At 42.5% G+C, this 17,825-nt stretch overlaps 1 protein-coding gene across 1 annotated transcript in view; it reads left to right on the forward strand.

Moving 5' to 3' along the window:
- LOC130358791 (solute carrier family 26 member 10-like) overlaps positions 1 to 17,825 on the forward strand; it is an 86,747-nt gene that overhangs the window by 19,401 nt on the left and 49,521 nt on the right. The window contains exons 3-9 of the mRNA XM_056562588.1: positions 1,866 to 2,026; positions 2,248 to 2,412; positions 5,387 to 5,539; positions 6,195 to 6,277; positions 7,082 to 7,229; positions 8,053 to 8,166; positions 16,170 to 16,247. Of these exons, the coding sequence (XP_056418563.1) occupies positions 1,866 to 2,026; positions 2,248 to 2,412; positions 5,387 to 5,539; positions 6,195 to 6,277; positions 7,082 to 7,229; positions 8,053 to 8,166; positions 16,170 to 16,247 (902 nt within the window). The remainder of the gene's footprint in view (positions 1 to 1,865; positions 2,027 to 2,247; positions 2,413 to 5,386; positions 5,540 to 6,194; positions 6,278 to 7,081; positions 7,230 to 8,052; positions 8,167 to 16,169; positions 16,248 to 17,825) is intronic.

Genomic DNA, 17,825 nt, shown 5'->3' on the forward strand with positions numbered 1-17,825 from the left:
GATATATATATATATATATATATATATATATATATATATATATATATATATATATATATATAAAAGGTTTTGCCTGGAATACCCCTTTAAACGAAAAATGCCAGCAGTAACATAAATAGTCATGGTCGATGTAGGGGGGAGATTTCAAGCACTTCATGTCTTTTACCTTAGAAAAAAAGAGGACTATTTGAGAAACGGAAAGCCGGCTACCCTCCTCAAACACCTTTGCCCGGATTCATACCCGGACCAGTCTGTCTTGAACAGAGAACATATGGACAACTGATTCAGCACTTGAAAGCATTTGCAGTGTTTATTCCAAAGTAACATCAGTGAACAGCATACTGGATCAAATCATTCAGGATATCCTGACATGTTTCAAGTGCATATGGTATTCTGCCAAAGAGTGCCTGCACTCGAAACGTGTCAAGATATTTTGAATGATTTGATCCAGTATGCTGTTCACCGATGTTACTTTGGAATAAACGCTGCAAATGCTTTCAAGTGCTGGATCAGTTGTCCATATGCTCTAAATAGCCAGTAAATATTTATCTATTAATATTAAACCAGGCCTTCAAATTAGTGTTATCAATTTATTGTTTTCATATGTTATATATTATATTTTCTGTTATATATTTTCAGCTTTTTGGTGTTGTTTTTTTTATTGTCCTTTCCAAAACAAGATATTTTTTTTAAAGGTGTACTCCGGCCCTGAGACATCGGGGATAAGATGTCTCAGGGCCGGAGTACCCCTTTAAGGAATAAAAATAGTTTTTGGGGGAAAATGTATTAAGCTTCCATGCCTATGGTTTGCTGTAGAATAATTGCTAATTATTGTGCTAGCCCCTGACTTATTAAAAAAAATTGCAATGTTTTGCCATTTTACACTGGCATAAAATCTATGCTAGCTCAGAGCTAGAGAAGACTTCAAAGTGAATCTGCAGCAATTGTGGCACCTAATTCAATAAGTGGCGTGTCTCTATATGAATTGGCACAATCCATGGATTTTACTAAAGACTGGTATGTGTGATACCCCCTCCAAGTAAATTTCCCCTGTGGTCGGCATTTATCATTGTAGTTGTAAGTGAAGCATTTATCATTGTAGGTGTAAGTGAAGCATTTTTCTACACCTTTCTTTTGTGTGCTGGTAATGTGTAGGAACACCAAATTTACTAAATGGTCACAAAGCATTTGGTAAATTATGCGCAGGTCACATTTTCTGAAATTTCTCTCTCACGTACACTAAAAAGCTAAGCTAAGTCTAAGCTGGTATAGTTTTAGAGACTTTTCAGTAGCTTTGCGCCTTTTTGCCCCTTTTCACAAAAAGGTGCAGTTCATAAATCCCCTCCATATCATGTGTATTGCCAAAATCAGTGGAGTACAACTCAAAATCAGCAGAAATGTGTAAACCAAAAGGCTAAAAAAAAAATATATATACCCTGTGTGCGCCTTTTTTGCACCTTTTCTAGACCCAAAGAACAGTCTAAAGACAATGATAAATGTCGGCCTATGTCTTTCATGAGAAAGTTCGCTGTAGTTTTATACATCAATCTGCAATTGTTGCTCGTCCAACAAAATAATCCTTAACCAGTTTCCATCCGCCAGTAGACATTAAACATCTAGGTGGTCAGCAAATAACTCTGCATAGATGTATTGGGTTTGTAACAGATCGACGTTGTTGTTGTTGTTGTTGTTTTTTTTTTTTTTACTTGTTGTTCTGTTCCTATGGCAAACAATGGAAAATAAAACGTAGATCACTCCTTTAAGATTAGAGTGCCAGTGAAATCCTTCATATAAATGACTCTTTGGAATATGCTACAATTATCAAACTTTATTATGATTGCACGTTTTCCATATTTAACCCCTAGGTACCTTTGCTGTGGTAAGTCTAATGACTGGCTCAATTATTGATGAACATCTTTTTGAGAACCCATTGGACAGAAACCTCACCAGTGAGGAGCAATCAGAAATATATGCTAAGAGAATCGGGATGGCTGCTGCTATTGCCTTCCTAATGGGGCTTATAATGGTAAATTAACCACTTCTATGTGACATGTAATTTATACAGTATTAGATATTTTTTGTTATTTTCAGATGATTCTCATGTAACATTGTGCATCAAATATTATACATTTAAAAATTCTTAAACATATTATCCTTTAGGCCACAAATAAAGAAATACGTGCAGAAATGTAGACATATATTATACATAATGGCACCTCTGGTTTAATTTGCCCCTATTCTTTCCAGGTTATCATGTTTGTTCTACAGCTGGGTTTCCTATCCACGTACTTGTCTGAGCCTATAGTGAAAGCTTTCACCAATGCTGCTGCTTTTCATGTCACCATTTCTCAGATTCAGAACATGATGGGACTACCTCTCCCACGGCCCACTGGATCCTTTGCCATTTTCAAGGTGAGCCAAATACCTTGTCGTAGTCTACTCTATGAATAATGTTGCAAGGATAAATTAAATGCAGCCTAAACAATCAGGAATATCTACAGCACAACTTGGGCTGTATCCAGGGGCGGACTGATTGGCCGGTCCGATCTGACGTTGTCTGAGGGCTCAGACGGGTAAAGTGCCCGCAGCTGCCGCCACTACTGGTGATCCAGGACACTTTTCCTGGATCCTGAGCATACAGCGCTGTCTTTTCCTGTATGTGCGATACACGCACATACAGGAGAAGGCATCTGTGCGCCTACACAGATGAGACAGGACCTCTGTCCCCACGCAGCTCAGTGCAGACACTGATGACATCTCATCACTCGGTGCCTGCACTGTGGAGGAAGGAAGACGTGGGCCCTTGATATGCTCCGGAGGAGAAGATCACTGCGTGGGGCACATACAGACATACAGGTGAGCATCATTTTTTTTTTTCAATCTGGGATGGGGGAGGGAAAAACTCTGCTGCCGACACCTACTGTGGGGGAACCCCGCTGCCTACACCTACTGTGGGGGGACCCAGCTGCCAACACCTACTGTGGGGGACCCCGCTGCCTACACCTACTGTGGGGAGACCTCGCTGCCTACACCAATTGTGGGGGGACCCCGCTGCCTACACCTATGGGGGGGACACCACTGCCTACACCTACTGTGGGGGGACCCTGCTGCCTACACCTACTGTGGGGGAAGTCTGCTGCCTACACTTAATGTGAGGGAACTCTGCTGCCTACACCTAATGTGAGGGACTATGTTCTACTATGTTCCTGCCTAGCTAATATGGGGACAAACTACCAAACTAATAGGAGGGCTACCTACTACCCACATAGGGGGTTTTCATACAGAGGCAGCTATCTGGGGGATTTACCCACAGGGGCATAACTACCTACCTGGGGGACATTAACTACCTGGGGCATGATCTACAAGGGGCCACTACCTCCTGGGGACATTACCTACCTGTAACTTTCGTAAGCAACACCTTATTTTCTGTCCGCTAACACAAAATACTATGATAGTGCCTCTCCCGAGACTAGACTCTGGATCCGTCACTGGGTGGAGGGGGATGCTGGCTACATACTTGACTAACTACCTGGCTACCTAACTTAATACCTGGATGCCTAACTACTTACCTACATACCTGGCTATCTAACTACTTACATACCTGGCTTCCTAACCACCTATATACATATCTTTTTACCTACCTACATATCTGGCTACCAATTTATATACCTGGCCTTCATACATGGCTGTCTAAGTACCTAGCTAGTCACCTACCAACATATCTGGATTTCTGATCTACCTATCTAGTTACCTATTTACCTGGCTACCTACCTACCTGCCCTTTTACTGTGCAGTACACCTAGGAGGGCATTATTATAGTTTGAGGGCCTATAGATGGGAAAATTGTGTAGAAGAGGGTAGGGCACTAAAAAAGAGTGTAACATGTTTGTCCTGCAGATGAGATCAACATGGTGGTCTGATCAAGATGGAAAAGAAAAGGAAACAGGACGCCGCTGATCAGAAAAGATGTAACTGTGTGTCCCTTTATGTAGCTGTAATCACTGAGATCGAGTAAAGATCCTGTGTACAGCTGATATCTACTTCCATATGGTCCTGTATATCATCATTTATATTGTATACAGATCCTGTGTACAGCTGATATCTACCGCTTTATGGTCCTGTATATAATCACTTATATAGTATACAGATCCTGTATAGTATACTGGTCTGTGTATAGTGGTTTTATTCAGCACAATATGACGGTATTATCCAGTTTTTGTGTAGTGGTATATATTCACTCATTGTATACCAGTATTATTGGTCATGGAAAATGATTTTACCTACGTTAAAGTGTTTCTTATATATAAAATTTAGTTTATTTTGTGTGTAGGGGTGGTGGAGGGATTTGGGTGAAATAGGGGCAGAAGTGTGACCAGCGGCGGAGCATCTCAGGGGGCACTTGCTTTTTTTGGTCCGGGGGCCCTGAGTGTTGTCAGTGCTGCCCCTGGCTGTATCCATTTAAGGGGTACTCTGAAGACAAAATAGTTTTCAACTGGTGTCAGAAAGTTATACTGTATGTCCTGAAGGAAGTCAATTGTGTTTGCTGTGTCAGGAACTGTTCAGAGGAGAAGTTTACTATATGGATTTTCTCATGCTCTGTCCAGTTCATGACACGGACAGAGGTGGCAGTAGGAAGTACGGTGTCTGACTGTATAGATTACATTACTTCCTCATAGGGCATACAGCAGCTCATAAGTACTGGAAGGCTTGAGTGTTTTTTTTTTTTTATAGAAGGAAATTATAAATTTGTATAACTATCTGGCACCATCTGATAAAAAAATTATTTAGGGGCAACAGGAATGCACCTTCAAGTCGTAAGTTGTAAGCCCTAATAGAAAATTTGGCAACAATTTGAGATATATTATGATAGCAATTACCGATCAGATGTGAAAATCTAATGCCAAGCACAATAATGGCCTATTACAATATTCTATAACTTGATATATGAATTAGGTATTTGAGCATAACAGCTCACTTGAACTTGTGCTGATGAAAAGAAGTGAAATAAAACACAAAATCTTAATTTGGCTACTAGGTCTAAATGTAAGCTGAGACAGTACTGTACAGATCATTTCCAGTAATGCCTTGTTCTTTTTTGTAAACACAGGCAGGAGTACAGTGACACCATTACAGACATAACATTGGATCCAACACCATTCACAGTAGATCTCAGCATTCCCATTTCGGTAGAATGACCGCTAAAAAGTCACTGAAAATGCTCTGTAAGAGATTAGAAAAAAGAACAGGTTTCAGAATCTGTCTCAAATTAGGAAAAACAATCTAAGTGATACATTCCCTTTTAGAAGTCAAATGCAAGGATAATTACTATAACGTTATTACATTACATTAGCTAGTTCCATGATATCACTTTTCTTTATGTTTTTAGACACTGGTATCAGTTTTTCGAGCTGTCCATATGACGAATATAGCAGAGTTGATTATATCCATCCTCTGCTTAGCAGTGCTGATACCTATCAAAGAACTTAATGTTCGATTTCGAACCAAGCTCCGGACACCAATACCGGGTGAAATTATTATGGTGAGTTCTACTGGACCAATAGTTACCAGTTGTTTGTTCATGCTTCATTGTATAAGAAATTGGTTATTTTTTTTCAGTGAATCTTTTAGGCTCATTATTATGTCTGGACCCAGTGGAAGATCCCCCTCATACCCTACAGGGCCAGCCTATGCCTATCTACATAATATAATTGGAGTAAATTTTTAGATTTTAGAGTCAACCATATTTAATAGTGTAAAAACTCAAACTATAAGATATGTCCTGTTGATCTCCAGTCCTCAAACTCATTTTTTATTTGACATCCATCTCGTGAAGGTTTCATAATCCATCTGTGCAGTGGTTGTGGGGGTTTATAGCATACCCAGTGCACATCAGATCTGATAGTAACTACATTAACTACTAATGGTCAGATCAGCACTTTCCTGTAAGATATTATTAGTAGATATTTTTACTGCAATGAAGCAGGATTTCCTATAAGGAGGACTTAGTAAGTGACAAGAATCCACTACTTATTATTGTAAATGAGGAAAGTATCCATGTTCATGTTACAAAATAATTACCCCCATGCCCAACATTAACTTGAGAAAAATTAAACCAACAATATTCAAAATATTGTAGCAAAATGGTACAAATCTCAATGTGAAGCAACTCAATAGATATATTTTTTTTATGACAGGTTCTGCTAACTACTGGAATTACTTTTGCTTCTTCTCTGGACAATCGATATAAGGTGCAGATAGTAGGAAGTATACCAGCAGGGTAATAACCATTATTATTGTTTATTCATAGTGACAATATATTAATGTGTTCAGTTCAGTGAATGTTTACTGTTAAAATAGAGAATAAAAAATTTGACGACAACTATGGTTTGGAGAATAAATGAAAAGAAACACAAAATATATTTTTAAAGGGGTACTCCGCTGGAAAACATTTTATTTTTTAATCAACTGGTGCCAGAAAGTTATACAGATTTGTAAATTACTTCTATTAAAAAATCTTTAAAAAATTTCAGTAATTATCAGCTGATGTATGTTCCAAGTTCTTTTCTTTTTGCACTGACCACAGTGCTCTCTGCTGACACCTCTGTCAATTTTAGGAACTGTCCAGAGTAGGAGCAAATCCCCATAGAAAAGCTATCCTGCTCTGGACAGTTCCTAAAATGGACAGAGGTGTCAGCAGAGATCACTGTGGTTGGGCAGAAATGAAATTCAAAAAGAAAAGAGCTTCCTGTGGAGAATACAACAGCTGATAAGTACTTAAAGGATTAAGAATTTTTTATAGAAGTAATTTACAAATCTGTTTAACTTTCTGGCACCAGTTGTTTTCCAGTGGAGTACCCCTTTAATGACCCAATTGGCATCTGCCCTATAAGGATTTTTTGGCTTATTGTGGATAAACATAGAAAGGCTATAGGTTGGACTTGGTGGACCTTTGTCTTTTTTCAGCCTTGTCATCTATGTAACTATGAGAAGTAAAGGGTATAAATGTACCTTTTAATGATTTTAGGAAAGACTAAAAGTTCTTTTAACATTATTGACTTAAGTGTTTTACTTTTTTTTATAGTTTTCCAGTCCCCAAGCTCCCTACACTGGATATTATACCTAATGTGATTGGAGACACAATTGCCATTACATTTGTGGGTTATGCCGTGTCTGTATCACTTGCCATGATCTATGCTGAAAAACATAGATATAGCATTGATCCAAACCAGGTAAGGCCATGTCATTTGTGTTGCTTTGTCTACCTTTTTCATAACTTGTAGAAACCCCACAATGTATTAAATGAAATGTCAGTTTACGTTGCAGGTGCACTGTTTATTGTCAAGGATTTTGTGGCTTCACCTCAATGGTGAGGTCAAAATATGCAACAATTTTACAGTTACATTTTATCATTGTGGATTTTAGATGGCAAAATCCACAACTAATTTTACCCATCCTGCATTAACAAATCTGCACGAGTTATTATGAATTTGCCAGCGCAAAAATGTTGTTAAAGCATTAAGTCCCATATGGACATACAAAGATGAACGTACCCAGATGATGTTGCCCGAGCAGCTGAAACTGCCGACAAGCTGTAGTCACCAGGCGATCGTGTATGATTTAGTTATGCCCAGTCTTATTGAGCGAGAGCTTGTGCAGATCACTGTAGCTGGCAATGTCCTAAATGGAGCTTCCATCATGACATGTCATATCATATGTCTTTATAAGAAGCACAGATATAAATTACTTTACTTAAACAAACTGTTTCATCCAATCCAGACACTTGTTGCCTAGATCAGTCTTTAGAAGTAAAAATAGAAATGAGAAAAAACGTTATCAAACATTTGTTAGTTGCACATGAGAGAAACTGCATTTATTTATGGACATCATAAAGGAAGGTCCTCCAGATTGGACCCCTTTTCTTCTATGTAGAACCAAGAGCTCAACTGTTGTGAACTCAATGTGACTATGTTTCACGTCTTTCCCATTATTATTGATCTTTGATATTTACTTTTAAGTAAATATATAATTATTATAATTTTTTTTTTTTTTAAGGAGCTGTTGGCTCATGGAATATCCAATATGGTCTCTTCCTTGTTTCACTGCTTTCCCAGCTCTGCTACTTTGGCAACAACAAATATTCTTGAAAGTGCTGGAGGTCATACCCAGGTATTGTTTAATATATTTCTATATGTGCATTTTGTATTTGTATATACTAGAGATGAGCGAATCCAATCTGACGAATCCGAATTAGATACGAATTTCAGGAAAAATTCGATTTGCAATGAATGCGAATATCGCCGCGATTCGACCACATAAATCGCTTCATTAAACTCCATTTAGTGCGGTCCAGGCTCCAGGGCATCTAAAATGGGGGATCCACATGTGAGGACATGGCGCAAGGAACTCTGGGAAGGCAGCAAGGCGGGTAGGCGTGATGACCCTGAATCACATGCAGGATGCAGCCAGCCACCCCTGTGATGTCACACTCTATTTAATCGGCAGCCATCTTGCGGCCAGTCACTTCAGCATTCTATTGCGAGAGGGTCAGAGAGCAGTGTGTTGCACAGAAAAGCAGCAATTCACCTCAAGCCCAAAACCAGCCTAGAAGCACTGATAGGGAAGGGAGAGAGATTGAGAGAGAAAGTGCAATTTTGGGTGTAGTACACTGTAATAGTGTCCAATTTTGTTTCCTGTTAAAGTCCTAAGGGCCTAGTTACTGTGAAAGACTGGACAAAAGTACACACCTACTGCTGTTCTAAACAAATACTGTTTTAAGCGTAGTGGAGCTTATTGTACTCCCCTCATATATGCACTAAGTATGTCAGGCAGAGAAGTGCCAGGATGTGCACAGAGGAATGGCACTAGGGGTGAGTGGCAAACTAGGGGTTAGTGGTAGCAGGAGTGGCGGAGAGAGGCCTGAGCTCCCGGTATCAGCTAGCGGTCGTGTCTCGACCAGCAACCCATCTGCCGTCATCGATTGGTTAACACGGCCATCCACTTTATCACGAGTGACATCTGACACCCCCATTCAACAGTTATTGGGTTCCTCAGACACAAACATCAGTTGGCATGGCCCGGGAGCAGTCCCTGTCCTCCCATTGCCTCTGTCCTATGCTGTTCCCTCCTCCACAGAAAGTATCTTATGCTGTGGGTTCAGCTCCACTATTTAGTCAGGACGATCTACTAGAGGACAGTCACCAGCTACTGCCCAGCCAAGAAGGGGAAAAGACATCCCCCGCTTCCTTCGCTAGGCAGGCAAGTAGTGATGAGAAGAGTGGCGTGGTAGGTGGTTTTGGGAGAATTCAGGCTCCTGGAGCACACACTGTTGAGGAACCTGAGGAGAACATCAGTGACGTGCTGACACAGCTCAATGATAATGAAGCCTATCGCACTTGGGAGCCGGGTGCAGAAGGGCTTCATCATCATCAGGAGAAGAGGGTCGGACTGTTGGGGGAAAAATCAGCTACTCTGCGGTGTGGCAGGTTTTCATCAAGTATCTGGAGGATGTTAACATGGCCACATTCAATTTTTAGAAATATCTTTGATCTTTTCAATTGTGAGGCCCTTTGGTCCTGTCAGCCTGCTGCCACCCCAGGCTGTCACCATATGGTCTCCTCTTGCTGCTGCCACCTCCAGGCTTGGTTATTCTGCCACATTTTGGTCTCCTCATGCTGGCACCACTTCCAGGCTGTGTCATTGTGCCGCCATGTTGTCTCCTCATGCTGCTGGCACATTATATAAAACATTTTATGTTAATCTATTTAAAATCTTCAATTTAAATTTGAAAATATATCTTCAATATTTTCAGTTGTGAGGCCCTATGGTCTCCTCATGCTGCTGGGACATTACATAAAAATTTTGGAGGAGGAGGACAGTGGAGCACAGGCAAGGTTTTGCGAAATGGGTGTTTTTTATAGTCATCTGACAGGAGAGAAGGAGCAGAAGCAGGCTGTGGAGCTACAGGGTGATGAGGAAGACGAGAGAGAGGACTCAGACACACCGTGGCCATGTGGTCTCCTCATGCTGCTGGCACATTAATTAAAAATGTTCATGTTAATCTATTTGACATCTTCAATTTAAATTTAAAAAAAAATATCTTTACGATTATGAGGCCCTATGGTCTCGTCAGGCTGTTGCCACCTCCAGGCTGTTACAGAGCTGGATGTGGATCCTCTGACCTGTTTTGCTGATGACTCAGACCATATTGGGGAGCAGAGTCTAAGGTGCCACTGGTCTTCACCAGAGCCCGCCGCAAGGCAGGATGGGCTTGCTGCGGCAGGCAACACCCAGGTCGCTACCCCGACACGGCTCAACCTCAAAGGTAGCTGGGAAAGGCGAGGTACCAAAGGATAAGCAGTAGTGTAGTCAAACATAGCAGAAGGTCAAGGCAGGCGGCAAAGGTGCAAAGTCAAACAACGTAGCGGGAAGGTCTGGATACATGTGTAAGGCAAACAGGCAATATGGAGCGCTTAATCTCAGACTAGGGGCACTGAAGATCCGGCAGGGAAGTGTGGGAGGTCAGGGACTTCATAATGTAGTGTCAGGTGCAACAACTAATAATGGGCGCACAAGCCACGGGATTACGTTGTTTTTTCACTTTATAGGGACCCAAAAAGCATGGACCCAGTTTATAAGAGGGTACCTTAAAGCGGATATATTTGGAGGATAACCACACTTTGTCCCCATGAGAGAACTCGGGAGGAGGTCGTCTTTTCCTGTGCGCTTGTGACTTCATATGGGTCGTGGCATGAAGAAGGGAGTGACGAGTGTTCTGTCAGATGGAGGCGAAATTCCACACCAGTTCATCAGCCATAGGTACTCCGGAAGAAGAAGACAAGGGAGGAGGAGAACGAGAATGAAGCCCATAGACCACAAAGAATTGTGAAGTCCCAGTGGATTCAGAATCCCTATGGTTGTAAGAAAATTGGGCCCAGGGTAGTAAATCAGCCCAGTCGTCTTGGCGAGGAGAGACAAAATGGCAAAGATAGTACCCCAGGACTTGGTTCACCCTTTCGACCTGACCATTGGATTGAGGGTGGTAAGCCGAGGAGAAGTCCAATTTAATTTGGAGAGGAGAGCAGAGGGCCCTCCAGTACTTGGAGACGAACTGGACTCCCTGGTCGGAGACAATATAAGTAGGCAATCCATGGAGAAAGAAGATATGACCAAGGAATAGCTTGGCAAGCAGCGGTGCAGATGGTAAACCTGGCAAGGGCACAAAATGAGCCAATTTAGAAAATTGGTCCACAACAACCCAGATGTACGACCGTATTGCCGCCAGAAGAAGGAAGGTCAGTAATAAAGTCCATTGCTATGTCGGTCCAGGGCAGCTCAGAAACTGGTAAAGGATGTAGTAGACCAGTAGGCTTGGCACAAGGGGTCTTGTCCCAGGCACAGACTGAACAGGAACGAACAAAGTCAATGACATCTTGTTTTAGAGTTGGCCACCAATACTATTGGGAGATGAGTTGTAAGGACTTACGAATACTCGCATGACCAGCCAACAGAGAGGAATGACCCCATTTCAATACTCGGAGTCTTAGGCGGGGAGTAATGTAGGTCTTCCCAGGAGGCAGGTGCTGAAGAGTTGCTGGTGCTGAGAAAATGAAACGATTAGGAGGTACAATATGTTGAGGGTGAGATTCTTGGTCTTGTACTTCAGAGGATCTAGATTCTTCCAAGGCCAACTTGATAGCCAAGAGCTCGCGATCTCCAGTTGTATAATTTCTCTCCGCTGGAGACAAAGTCTTAGAGAAGATACCGCAGGTTACAGTTCTTCCTTTGGATGATTTTTGTGTCAAAACTGCACCTGCACCAACTGAAGAAGCATCCACTTCCAAAATAAATGGCTTGCCTGGATCTGGTCTTGACAACACAGGAGCAGAAGCAAAAGCGTATTTTAACTGTTTGAACGCTTCTTCGGCCTCAGGAGTTCAGACCTTCGGAATAGCAGTTTTCTGGGTAAGAGAGACGATGGGGGCAACCAAGGTGGAGTAGTGTGGAATAAATTGCAGATAACAATTGGCAAAGCTGAGGATCGCTGAATCGCTTTCAAGCCAGAAGGTCGAGGCCAATCCAGTACAGTGGACAATTTGTTAGGATCCATTTGTAGACCTTGACTGGTTACAATATACCCCTGAAACGGAAGGCTGGTCTTTTCAAAAGTACCCTTTTCAAGTTTTGCAAAGAGATGATTGTCTCGGAGGCGCTGTAAAACTTGGCGGAGATGAGAACAATGAGTGTGGAAATTGGGCGAGTAGACAAGAATGTCATCCAAATAGACAACAACACAGGAGTATAGGATGTAATTGACAAACTGCTGTAAGACTGCTGGAGCATTACAGAGTCCAAATGGCATCACCAGATACTTGAAATTGTTACGCTATGCGCTCCGGTTTCACATGCTGGCCGTGAGCGCATGGTCCCCTTTCCTTTTGCTGCCGATGGGGCTGGGACTCGCATCAAGGGATGCGCCTGCATGCGAGCCCCAGTCCGTCACTCTCCGGGTTTTTCTCCTGCCTCTGTCTCTGCCTCTTTGCTCCGGTGCGCGTGTCCTCATCCCTTAGGGCGTGAGCTTTAAGATTTAAAGGGCCAGGACGCTCATTAGTGTAAACAACCTGTGGCTTATTTATAAATTCCTCCACCCTTCTCAGTTCTCTGCCAGATCTTTGTTGCCTTGTGCCCTAGAGAAAGCGTTCCATTGTATTGCCTTGCCGTGTATCAGATCTCCTGCTCTTGTGACTTGACCTTGCTTCCTTGCCGCCTGCCTACTGAACTCCTGCTACGTCCAGACTACGCTACTGAGCCGCCTGCCCTGACCTACTGCTATCCAGACTATGAGTTGCCTCATCCCTCCTGTGCCTCGGTTCTCCTCAGCCGCCTGTGTGGTCGAGCCATGCAAGGGGTAGCGACCTGGGTGTCACCTGCAGCTGCAAGCCCATCCCGCTTTGCGGCAGGCTCTGGTGAAAACCAGCGGCACCTTAGACTCCACTCCCTTCCACGGTCCAAGTCATCTGCCAAACAGGTCGAGCGGATCCACATACACCGGAGTTCCTGTCTTCATAAATGTGAGTGTTACAGAAATGTCTGCCACAAGTATTAAACGCAGTCTCCTTAGCAAAGACCCATCTTTCTTTTCCACGAAGAAGAGCCCGGCTCCAGCAGGGGAAGAGGACTTCCTGATAAATCCCTTCTAAAGATTCTCCTGGATGTAATTAGACATAGCCTGAGTTTCAGGGACCGACAAATTGTAGATACTGCCCCGGGGAGGTGTGGAGCCGGGCAGTAAATCAATAGGACAGTCATAGGGACGATATGGTGGTAGGACTTCAGCTTGTTTTTCACTGAAGACATCAGCAAAGTCCTGAAGGAATGAAGGCAAACTGGGCAGAGGACAAGAAGATGATTCCAACTTAGCCAAACGTATTTGAATACAGTGGTTGTTGCAATGCGGTGCCCAACGAAGAACTTCTCCAGTTTCCAATCCAACTGCGGGGCATGGAGTTCCAACAACTGAAGGCCAAGCAGGAGAGGAGAAGTACAATGAGGGAGTACATAAAAAGTCAAGTTCTTCTTATGCAAGGCTCCAACCTGCATAGATAACCGTTCAGTGCGGTATAGCACAGTACAGTACAGTCTTTCTCCATTGACTGTAGAGATGTACAAGGGCTTTAACAGGCGAGATACAGGAAGATGATACCTATGTAATAGGGAGGGATCAATAAAATTTCCTGCAGAACCAGAGTCCAAGAAGGCAAGAACAGAGACAATCTCTTTGGAGGGTAGAAAAATCTGGACCGTCAAATTTAAGCGTGGAGAGGTGATATTCACACCTAGGGAGGCCTCTCCCACAAATCCTAGGTGCGAGCATTTCCCTTTGGCTGTGGAAGTAGAGGACAATCCCTTAGGAAATGATCCGCACTGGCGCAGTAAAGGCATAGATTCTCAGTTTGTCGGCAAGTTCTTTCCTGCAGGGTCAGGCGAGACCGATCCACCTGCATTGCCTCCACTACGGGATGCAACATAGAAGATTGCGGAGGTTGCTGGAAGATAGGTGCCAGATGAGGAAAGTGCTGAGGTCATGCAGATTCCCTTTCTTGGTGAAGTTCCTCACGTCGCTCAGAGAAACGAATATCAATCCGGTTGGTTGTGAGAGCATCCCTGCGATCCCAAGCGGAGTTACCCAGGCCAAAGCCCTTCCAGTTAAGAGACTGATGACGAAGGCCACCTTTGCTTGTTCCGTAGGGAACTGCTCTGCCATGAGTTCAATGTGCATGGAGCACTACATCACAAAATCACGACAGGACTTGGGATCCCCTCATATTTCTCAGGAAGAGACAAGCAGAGTTTTGTTCCGGAGGAGACTGCAGCAGAGGGAGGCAGTGGTTGTATAGGAGGAGGCTGTGGTTGTGGCGGTTGGTGCTGAGCAGTTAGCAACTGCTGCATCATGGCGGATAACTGGCTCAACTGCTGTGCCTGCTGGGCCAACTGCTGTGACTGGAGCGCCACGATAGAATCGAGATCCAGATTATCTGGCAGAGGAACTCCAGCGGGATCCATGGCCAGATCTTGCTGTTACGGAGCTAGATGTGGATCCTCTAACCTGTGTGGCTGAGGACACGGACCTTATCAGGGAGTGGAGTCTAAGGTGCCACTGGTCTTCTCCAGAGCCCGCCGCAAGACAGGATGGGCTTGCTGCGGCAGGCAACACCCAGGTCGCTACCCCCGACCCGGCTCAACCACATGTCATACTGAATAACAATATTATTATACTAACACAGCACACTCCATATGCGTGTTACGACAAGGCAAAGTGTTCTACACCCCTAATGAGGCTCTCTGTAGGCCAGGAATAGCCATTTTTAATAGAGATTCACCGTGAATAAATTCGGACTGAAGCCAATTTTTGGGGAAAATTTGTTGAATCGCCCAAATCGAATTTTTCATCTCTAGTATATACAGTATATACTTTTCTTCATCATTTATGAAATTCAGCAAGAAAGAATATTTTATCTTTAACATGTATGTATACAATTACATTCATATACTGGTTTTCTTAACGGGGCTTGCTGGAACTTTTTAATTGATAGCCTGTTCTCAAGATAGATATGTATCTGTATGCCACAGTCAAGACGCCTGTATATATAGTAAAAAGAGCCAGAACCACCCAGCTCTGTACATTGTGTAGTACTTGTGTAGGGTTACTCACCTCTTATACACTTCAGTATGAGCTGCAGTAGTCCAGCACGGCCACTACACAATGTAATTATCAATCAAAAAAGCATTGAAACTCTCTTTACCATTTACAGTTACTATCAGTTTCAAATAAGCTCAATTTGAAAAAATTTCTTTGGAAATACCTTACATTGGATCATTAGCATTTTTATTAAATTGACCAAACCAATGCTTGTAGCTCCTGCATGACACCTCCATACAACTGCATATAACAAATATACCCTGCACAGAATCAATGGTTTAAGGGGTGAATACCACCATAATAAAGTATCCAATTGATTTTGCCACATTTCTTTTTCTGTTGAGTTCAAATGGAATATAACCAATAAATGAATTTTTATTCCTGTTAATAGCAGGAACAGACCCTAAATAGAGCAGTGCAACAACAGGAGATAAACTATTGATACCTTTCCTACAAGGGCATAGACTGTTTTGGGTGGAAAGGAATAGTGGGGGAGTTGCCCATATGAGCCCATCAAGTCGCAGCGACAGCTACTCAAATGCCTACTATTCTGAAGGGGGGGGGGGGGGCAGCTGCATAGTATTATAACTGCACATGGATAAGGCATACAAAGGGTGCCAGTTACATGTAGTGCACCATGCTAACTTACAGCCTGTTATTCCTATACTGTTCTATCAGACAGGATGCCCAGTATCTTTTATCTGCATGCCACCCAGCATCATAATGCCAGACTACATCCTGAAAGAATATACTTCATATGATAAACAGGAAGTATTGGTTGATATTATGACCACAATCTGCAAGCTCGCAACCTGCATCAAGGGTCCTCTGTCTCTTTCCGTCCCTACACTAACATTACAAAAAATCACAGAAAAGAACATCAACATTTCTTACAATTACAAAAAATGGCCATACTCACTGGTATACTAAAATATATCCATTAAACTGTTTTATATATTTTTCATATTTTTAGCTTTCAGGTTTCTTCACCTGCAGTGTGGTTTTCATTGTATTGATGTGGGTTGGTCCTCTCTTCAACTACTTACCAAAGGTAAGAAACAAGTGAAAGGTGGACAATGAATAATCTATGACACATGTTACTTTGATCTGTGTTGAGTATGGTTTCTATTAGTATATAATTCTAAAGGCAATAACTACTATGACACAAACTAGTTATTTTAAAGGAGTACTCCGCCCCTGGATATCTTATCCATTAATCAAGATGTCAGATCGCGGGGGGGTTGAGGTTCGGCCGCTTGTACCCCCACGATCTCCGGGCGGCACCCTGCCTTTCTGAACATTTTTGTTCAGAACACTGCATTCGAGCGGCCCAATCCATTAATTTGTATGTTAGGGGGCATGATGGCTGTAGTCACTCGTCATGCCCCATCCTATAGACATGAACAGAGGAGGCGTGGCGTGATATCATGGCTGCCCGAACTCAGCATTCTGAACAAAAATGTTCAGAACACCTGGAGGGGCACCTGGAGATCGCCGGGGGTACCAGCAGCCATACCCCACACTATCAGACATTTTGTCCCCTATCTTTTGGATAGGGATAAGATGTTCAGGGGCAGAGTGCCCCTTTAAGAACAGAAATATTACTTAAAAAGGACAGATATACAACATTACAATACATCATAATGAAATCTAACGGTATATATGTGAATTTAATAATTATTCTATTGTTGTTATGTACAGTGGGGCAAAAAAGTATTTAGTCAGCCACCAATTGTGCAAGTTTTCCCACTTGAAAAGAAAAGAGAGACCTGTAATTTTCATCATAGGTATAACTCAACTATGAGAGACATAATGAGAAAAAAAATATCCATAAAATCACATTGCCTGATTTTTAAAGAATGTATTTGCAAATTATGGTGGAAAATAAGTATTTGGTCACTTACAAACAAGCAAGATTTCTGGCTCTCACAGACCTGTAACTTCTTCTTTAAGAGTCTCCCCTGTCCTCCACTCATTACCTGTATTAATGGCACCTGTTTGAACTTGTTATCCGTATAAAAGACACCTGTCCACAACCTCAAACAGTCACACTCCAAACTCTACTATGGGCAAGACCAAAGAGCTATCGAAGGACACCAGAAGCTAAATTGTAGACCTGCACCAACCTGGGAAGACTGAATCTGCAATAGGCAAGCAGCTTGATGTGAAGAAATCAACTGTGGGAGCAATTATTAGAAAATGGAAGACAAACAAGACCATTGATAATCTCCCTCAATCTGGGGCTCCACACAAGATCTCACCACGTGGTGTCAAAATGATAACAAGAACGGTGAGCAAAAATCCAGAACCACATGAGGGACCTAGTGAATGATCTGCAGAGAGCTTGGACCAAAGTAACAAAGGCTACCATCATAAATACACTAGGCTGCCAGGGACTCAAATCATGCAGTGCCAGACGTGTCCCCCTGCTTAAGCCAGTACATGTCCGGGCCTGACTGAAGTTTGCTAGAGAGCATTTAAATGATTTAGAAGAGTATTGGGAGAATGTCATATGGTCAGATGAAACCAGTAGAAAGTAGAAATTTTTGGTAAAAACTCAACTCGTCGTGTTTGGAGAAGAAAGAATGCTGAGTTGCATGCAAAGAACACCATACCTACTGTGAAGCAT

The sequence above is a fragment of the Hyla sarda genome, chromosome 2 (assembly GCF_029499605.1).
Source record: "Hyla sarda isolate aHylSar1 chromosome 2, aHylSar1.hap1, whole genome shotgun sequence".
Lineage (NCBI taxonomy): Eukaryota > Metazoa > Chordata > Amphibia > Anura > Hylidae > Hyla > Hyla sarda.